This window comes from Embiotoca jacksoni, unplaced genomic scaffold (genome assembly GCF_022577435.1).
Source record: "Embiotoca jacksoni isolate LCO1_2020_lvr unplaced genomic scaffold, fEmbJac1.0.p SCAF_91, whole genome shotgun sequence".
NCBI lineage: Eukaryota > Metazoa > Chordata > Actinopteri > Embiotocidae > Embiotoca > Embiotoca jacksoni.
The window spans coordinates 887824-896203 of record NW_027185449.1 but is presented as its reverse complement, the minus strand read 5'-3'; the positions used below and the strand labels follow the sequence as shown (position 1 = coordinate 896203).

General features: G+C 43.8%; 1 protein-coding gene across 1 annotated transcript; it reads left to right on the top strand.

The window, feature by feature from the left end:
• The first annotated feature begins 6654 nt into the window (after positions 1-6654).
• irx7 (iroquois homeobox 7) lies at positions 6655-8295 on the top strand. Its single transcript, XM_069141782.1, has 2 exons — positions 6655-6935; positions 7263-8295. Exons 1-2 carry the CDS (start codon positions 6675-6677, stop codon positions 8037-8039), a joined length of 1038 nt encoding a protein of 345 aa, XP_068997883.1. The 5' UTR covers positions 6655-6674; the 3' UTR covers positions 8040-8295.
• The last annotated feature ends 85 nt before the right edge of the window (positions 8296-8380 follow it).

The following is an 8380-nucleotide window of genomic DNA, read 5'->3' as shown; positions in this document are numbered from 1 at the left end:
ACGGAGTGACTCACGCCGCAGCGATAATGCTTTCTTCTTCTTCTTCTTCTTCGATCTTCCTTTAACTACCTGGCTTTGTGGGCTACAGATGGAGTAAATATGGTCCCTGCTAACTCTCCATACGGCTTTAGACCCCTAATTCCTGATTAGCTGAAAAGGGGCAGCACTCTGCTTTTGTTTTTTTTTTGTTTTTTTTGGAGTTCTTGGATATCAGGACGACACAGAGAGGGGGAACAGAGGCAAGTGTTTTTGTGCTTCATTTTTGAAGCGGGGATGTTGTGAGGAAGGGATGGGGGGGGGGGGGGGGGCAGTGGGGATAAGAGGGAGTTTCTGTAATAGATACTTATCTTACTGCCCTCAAGCCCCTCAAACAAAGTCCCCCCTCTAAAGAGATTATAACCCGGGGAGGGCACATTAACTCTAATCCCATGCTTTGAGGCCTTGCACCCCCCCATACCTCCCCACAGCCCCACTTATTTCAACCCCTTCTGTTGTTGGGGAGTGGGGGGGGGGTGCCTTGTATCTAGTGCATGTATGGGTAAGGCCTGTGGCTACACATGAGTGTGTGTGTGTGTGTGTGTGCACATGTATGTGTGTGTGAGTCAGGAGGAGGAGGAGGAGGGGGGCGGGTGGGGGGGGAGGGGGAGGGGGAGGGACTGTTTCAATAGCACGCTGACTCTAATGAAAAGCATTGAGGGGTGCATACTGCTGTGTAACTGATTCTTCTCTCTGAAGAGATTAGGCGCTACATTGTTGGTTCGGTTGCTCATTTCCATGAGAGCACAGCCTCCCACCGGCGGCCGCTCGGCTTTGTTATTTTGAGTTGGAAAACACAAGAGCCCAATGTCCCGGGCTTCCTTGTCACCATTGTTTCACAAATAGGCCAAAATGTAGATGTCACGTCACAGATGCCCAATAACCTCATTAGCTGCTCTCTGTGAGGCTTTAGAGGCCAAAAATAATGGACGCACGAACTTCACTTTGTTCCAACTGTAAGGAGGCTCCCGCGTAGAATCCAGCGAACGCTTAACTCGTAAAAACGTTTTCTTTCGCTGTAAATAAAAGGAGCAAAAAGGCATTTTATCAACGAGAGAAACGTCAGGTGACCTCTCTGTTGTTGTTTATGACGATAAGCAATAATTCAAGTCGGAAATCTTGTTGGCAAAAACGGCATTATTGCCTTTTTTTTTTTTTTTTTTTTACTCCGCATATGTGCAGGAAAAGTTGCAGCTGAGGATGACGAGACGGGAAGAAGCCAGCTCAGTACTTTCAAAAAAGAAAGCTCAAGACATATCTCTTTACTTTAGCCTTTAATTAGCTACGTCGAAAAGCTCTCTTACACTTTCCTGCACGACGGCGAATTTAAAATGCATTTTGATGTATTCTGTGTTTTATCTCTTCTGTTTTATTAACATCTTGTCTTTAATTTGGTCGTTTCTTATGCATTTTATTTATATTTTTTTCTATTTTTATGTTCCTTTACATCCGTTATGTGAAACACTGCACTTCATTTTCTTGCTGTAAAACACTTTGAGCTGCATGTCTTGTATGAGGGCTGCTATACAAATAGTTTACTAGTATCATTATTAAATAGGCAACACTTAACTTCTAGTGCTCCTAACAATCACACCAGTTAATAAACCTTTAATGAATGGTTTGAAACGCGCTGTCATGTAGTCGTAAGCAGTTATTAGTACTTATTAATGTCTTTGTCAACTACTACCGATTCTGGATTTCTGGGCCGATACTGAAATTAAGAAAGTTAAAAAGTTCCATTTTTGATGAATGTTGACAGAAATATGTTTTTTGTTTTGTTTTGTTTTTTTTAAACACTTGTGACAAAGTAAAAAAATAAATAAAAAAAATAGCAAACTTTTTTTGTCCAAAATTACATCAGTGCACCAAAACATCACTGGGGATGTGATATTTATAAATAACTACAAATAAATTTAAAAAAAAACCACAAATATGATCACTTCTAAATAACGTTCGGTTAAAAAAAAAAAATAAAAAAAAAAAAGTTTTTATTTTGGACAACCTATCTGCCAACACTAATAGATCTCTGACAGACCAATATCCACCAATAAGTTGGGCTCTAACTATAACATAACATAAGATATGTCTTCACTGGAAAAGTTAGAATTGCTTGTCAGTACTCCACATTAATAAACACAACTACATTATTGTGTCATAAATATTTCATCAAATGGGTAAAAAGAACTTCGGAAGACACATTTTTTTTTTTTTTTTTTTTGTACTCTTCATTAAAGCCGCTGATACACTTTGAAATAACTCGTTTACAGGAGAAACAGACGTGAGTTCGGAGAGATAGCGGTGTTCATAAGGTGCATGAACACAAATCTTTAGACTCTAACCCTAAAGTAACGGTCCATCTTTAACTCGATAACTCTCAGAAAAAACAACAACATTGTTTTTTCTTGTTTTTTATGTTGCACATAATGTGCAGAGGAAACCTGCAGCTGAAGTAGATAAACAACCTGCAGTGGGCTAACAAGCTGATCTGCAACGATGAGCACACCGGGAGGAAGGGTGTGTGTGTGTGGGGGGGGGGGGGGGGGGGGGGGGGGGGGCTGCTCCGACCGGGCTGCAGCTAACCGGGCCAGGCTTCTAGCTGAGGGCTCCTGCGGGGCCCCCCGGCATTCACCCACCGGGGGCCCAACACGGCAGCAGCACCAGCTGTCACACCGGCCGTCAGGGCCTAACCAACGCCGGCTGTCACTCACCCAGCGGAGGGCCGTCAATCAGCCTGCACCCAGGAGGGAGCTGGGAGGCGGGTCGCTGCCCGGCCCTCAACAAAGACATACTTACATTTGCAAGCGGTTTCAGCGCCACGACTATTTTGAAAGAATGATAGAGTGGCCCTGATAAGAGTAAATGACAAAGGACAAAGAGTGGAAGGAGGTCCGGGGAAGAAGGGGGTCACATAGTAAAGAGGTGGGAGAGCTTGATAACATTCACACTTTGCTTACATCTCCCCATTTGTGTTGGTGCCCCAGGAAAATCCCATTAGGGAGGAACACCGGAGTTCTGCTCGGGGACCGCCACATAATTGTTGTCAATTGACTAGCAGGGCTTTTCACGGGGGACATTTTTCTTCAATTTCAGCTGGGTTTTTTTTTGGGTGGGGGTGGGGGGGGGGGGGGTGATAATTTTATCTCTCAAAATGTAAAAAAACAAAACAAAATTACACTTTTTTTGAACGTATAAATCTACACTTCTTAAGTTTCAGCTTTGTATCAGTCTTTTTGGGGGGGAATTTTTTTTTTTTTTAATCAAATTACACACTTTTTATTCAGCTTTTACTTCATATGGATCCACACTTTCACATGATAAGCTTAAAATAAAGAAAATGCGTTCCCTTTTTCTGGCTCAGTTTCTAAATGAATCTCTGTCAACTTTCTCCCCGTTTCAGTATTGAGCGCGGCAAAAACAAACTAACAAGCAAAAGGCGTTGAAGCCTCTGCGGATTCCCTTCAGGCTTTTGTCGTCTTGTTCACATCTACCTATGAACTATTCTAATTGCATGTTTAGTCCCTTTGTCGGCTCGCAGGTAGGGGACAGCTTGTAATTGAGGTCACACCTACACCCATTGTCCCGACCTGCTCATTATAGACCAATCGCGATGACATTTCATCCAGAAGTGAGTAATAATGTGGAAATATGCAGAGAGGGGTTTTGTAGATAAAGGACAACTGTTTCAACACAAAAGAAGCGGCTCAGGTGTTATCAGAGACACAGATAATTTCATCCTCTCTGCTATCTTTGCTTTATCTCTCTCTGCGCTGAGGACAATCGTCTTCCATTTGGTCACTTCTGTCTCCTGCAAATGACCGACATCCTAACAGCAAACATGTTTGCAAAACCAAAAAAACCTGTCAGAGCAGAATCGACACCTGCGTTTGTGGCCGAGCTGCCGAAAGAGGAAGAGAATGAAAAGAAGTTCCTACGCGAGGGACAAAGGCCGCTGCCCTGAGCTGTTTGTGTTGTGAGATGTAGACTACTGATGCCATAAGCCTCCTTCTCTTTGCCCTCTAAGTCCGCCCTTTGTTGCTCTTGTACAAATTTGCTTTAGGCCATGTGGACCCCACCCAAATAAATTCTTCCTTTTCCTCCACCTTACTTGTTCTTTTTTTTTTCTGCTACCCCAAGAAGCTCTCGCTCTCTCTCTCTCTCTCTCCCTCCTTACATCTACATCACTGTTTAATCTGCCCTGAAATATAGAGCAAAATATTAGAAATAATTCTGGGATAATAAAAATATCAAGGAGCTAAAGTAGAGGAGACAAAACAGGAGATAGGAGCCGAGAGCCTCAATGATTATTATCATGAATCAAATTATCGTATGGTCTTATAGAGTATTTAAAAAAATGGGAAACGAAATGTCCATCACAATTTTCCAGAGATGGCTTCAAATGTTTTCTTTGTCTGGAGAAAAAAAAAAGTCCAAAACTTAAAGTTGATCATGTTCTATCAAAGATAAACAATCAATCCTGCTTTCTGAGAAGATGTGACCTGATAATGTGTCAAATTCTTTCACTTTTTGTCACCATTCTTGCCGTTAAACAACCAAAGTTTTTAAAGCACTTATCTTTCTGTCTGATGGTTTCAGCAGCAACCCTTCCAGCATCATTAATATTCAACCATTTACTGTAGTATCCACAAACACGTTTGGCCATAATCTCCCAGGGATCAATTCCCCTACTACATCTATCACATGTTGTGTTTGTAGTGAAGTCTTTAAATCAGTTTCCGTCTAATCAGTTCAGACGCTGAAGTGGTTTTGTTGAAGGAAAACAGAAAATCTGCAGGTGAGATTAAAAAGCGAGACACTATTCATGAACAGTGACGGAAGGAGTACTCAGATCCGTTACTTAAGTAAAAGTACGCAAACGAGTGGTAAAAACACTCCATTACAAGTAAAAGGGGAAGTACGTAAGTACCAAGTATCAAAACTAGCAGGTTGAGGAACGATTAATTGTAACTAATTTATATACTACTGATGAAATTAATCTCCGATATTTTATTCAATAATCCTGAGACGTATCAAACCTGCATTTTAGTAGTAACTATTTGCAATCTATTCTCAACTGTTTCTAACAATTATAATTTGCGAATAATATAGTGAACGTGTGTGTGTGTGTGTGTGTGTGTGTGTGTGTGTGTGTGTGTGTGTGTGCGTGCAACCGAAAGATCAGATATTTCAAACTTGAAACTTAAAATCATCGGTTTGAAATAAGAAGACTGGAAATCGACTCGAAATCTATACCACTATAGATAAAAAATTTAAAAAAAAAAAAAAAAATCACTGCTACCATCGCCACCAGCAACACCACCTCTAATACTGTCAATAAAATAATCAAAATTATGCGAGATAAGAGAGCTGTGGCCCTTTGAACACAAACACTGAGCTTAACTGTGGCTCTTTTGAAGGGCATGAGGAGGAGGGAATAAGAAGTGTAATCTTCTCCTCTTATCTTTAACAACCCCCCCCCTCCCCACACACACACACACACACACACACACACACACACACACACACACACACAAATATTAGCATCTGTTATCTCACAATTATCATATACAAGGGTCAACACCTGTTTCACTTAACCTCGTTTAATTAGGGGCCATTGAAGCGCTGCGCTCACAACAATACCATCCGACATGAAAAGGGACAGTTTGTTATGGTTCAAGTCAATAATTATGGCTGCGAGACTCGTGAAGGTTGAACGGACAACTGTTTGGTCATATTCATGTTCTCCATTAACAGTGGAAAAAAAAACCCTGCAGGAAGTCTCCAAGTCTCTCTCGGCGACGCTTTTACGCGTGCGTAAAATAAAAAAAAAGTTTCTTCTTTGTTTATTAGGCGTCATTTTATGCGATTGAGGGGGTTAATTCAATTCACAAACCGACAGATCTGGAGGTGATGAAGTGTCAGATGTAGGAAACGGGCAGGATGTTGTTAACTGAGATTCAGGTCCGTTTTTTTTTTGTTGGTTTTTTTTGTAAACTCTCCGCCGATTAGTGCGAGACGCGAGAAGTGTTAAATTCGTCGTAAAAAAATGACATCAAACGTGAAACCAAATGACGCAAAACATACAAATGGAAAGTATTAAATCTCCCCCAACTCCCCATGTCTCCTTGGTTTCGTTTATTTCTGTTGGTTTTAACCTGCAGTTTATGAGCCGTGAAATTATTTTTTTTTTTCAATAAAAGTTGTCGGTTTTCAAAACGAACAAAACAGATTGCTGATTTGCGAACTATGACAAACATGTAAGATGTTTTTGCTCGTCCCGTACAGAGATGATGAAGGTCAACTCTTGACTCTTTAGTCGCTTCTCCAAAGACAGACTTGCATTTGAATTGAAACTTCAGTTCTCTCCAGAAATCACCGTGTTGCGATAAGTAGCACATATTCAGCCTCTCCGGCAAAACGCTAAAAGGAACAGCGGAGGGCTTCTTTGATGGGATTTGTTGCCAGTGAAAGCTGAAGGGTCTTTTGAACGTACTTGTCAGTCAATACCAGTGGGACCTCCTCCTCCTCCCCGCTCCGCTCCGCTCCGCTCCACCCTCCCCCCCTGCTCTCACACGCTGGCAGCTGGGTGGGTATATAAATACACCCAGGACAAGGTTTTTGAGACTGTTACTCAGATTTGAATGAGCTGGGACGGACGCGCATTAAAGATGCCCGCATCGCAAACTGGATTTGGAAACTTCTTCTTGGAGAGGAGCATCGGCATGCCGACTGGATATCAGATCCCGGTGCTGGGATGCCCGCCTGGTGTGCAGCAGCAGCAGCAGCAGCAGCAGCAGGCTCAGCATCTGGCAGCGTTGGCAGCCGGGGTTCCCATAACGTACTCAGGACTACAGGGCTACAGCTTCATCCCCTATCCGCACCACAGGCACATCGCGCACATGGTGAGTTGATCATTCAACAAAATAACTTCGTCACTTGCATGGAAAACTGAGAGGGCTTCAGGGGCTGCAACGCCGTACTCTGATCTGGAGTGAGCTCAGCGTCCCTTTTCGAGATTTTAATGAGTCATTTTGTTTACTTCGAGTCAACAAACAAATGTCTGACGCCACTAAAATATGTGAGGATGTCTCCTCCGCGAACACGTCTGTACATCCATCACTCGGTTGTGCGCACCGGGTCAAGCGTCTCCAACTGCGCACTTGCTCCCGAGCTCGTTCTCATCTCCCTTCTTCTTTTTTTTTTTAAATTTTATTTTATTTATTTTCCAGAACAACGGTTTCGACTTGAAGGCCGCCTCCCCGTACCACCACGCTCTCCTGGCTCGCGCGGGACCTTTCTACCCTCCGTACCGCCCGGGAGCAGCCGAGGACCCGGGCAGAGTCGCCAAGGTGGCCACTCGCGAGAGCACGGGGGCGCTGAAAGCCTGGCTGAACGAGCACCTGAAGAACCCGTATCCCACCAAGGGCGAGAAGATCATGCTCGCCATCATCACCAAAATGAGCCTGACGCAGGTCTCCACCTGGTTCGCCAACGCGAGGCGACGCCTGAAGAAGGAGAACCGGGTCAGCTGGGCGTCCAAGGGGAAGTCAGACGAGGAGGAGGAGGAGGAGGAGGAGCAGGACGGGGAGAGTGACGAAGACGAGAGTCCCCTGCAGAAATGTCGTTTGGATGAGCGGGACGAGGCAGAGCCTCGGAGTGAACGCGCGGACGGCGGCGGCGGCGGCGGCGAGCAGGCCGAGAGCGCGTTGAGCAGCTCGGCACCTGCGGACGCGCGCTTGGAGACGCAGCAGCCGAGCAGCGAAGACGGAGAGCTCGGACTTGTCAAGAAAGTTGAAAGGGGCGATTCTGATCTCACGCCTTCAGCTTTGGAAAGTAAAGAAAACGTCACGAGTCAAAAACCCAAAATCTGGTCTTTGGCCGAGACCGCGACCTCGGAGCCCGTGAAGAAACCCCTGAACAGTATTTACCACCCCGCCGGGAAACTGTGGGCAGACTGGGCTTCAAGAAACGGACTGTTTGTTCCCCCCCTGTTGCACCACTCATGAAATCGTCTGAGCTGGTGTTTTGGACACACATGAAGGACTATTTCTTTTTTTTTTGATCTTCACATCTTTTGCACTTTAAACTTTTTTCAAACCTCAGGGACGTCCTGAAAGTTTGCAATGAAATGACCAAAGACTAAAACATGTTGTTGTTGTTATTGTACATAAATGTAGATGTATTTTTCCACCAACGAGCTGTAAATTATGTTTCCTTTGTCTAATCATGAAGAAATATTTTTGCTTAAATAAACTTTTTGGCTTCGAGCAAAATGACGCTGGTTTGGTTGTGACTTCATTAAATTAGAAATATGTTTTTGGGAACACAGAAACGATATTAAGCTTGA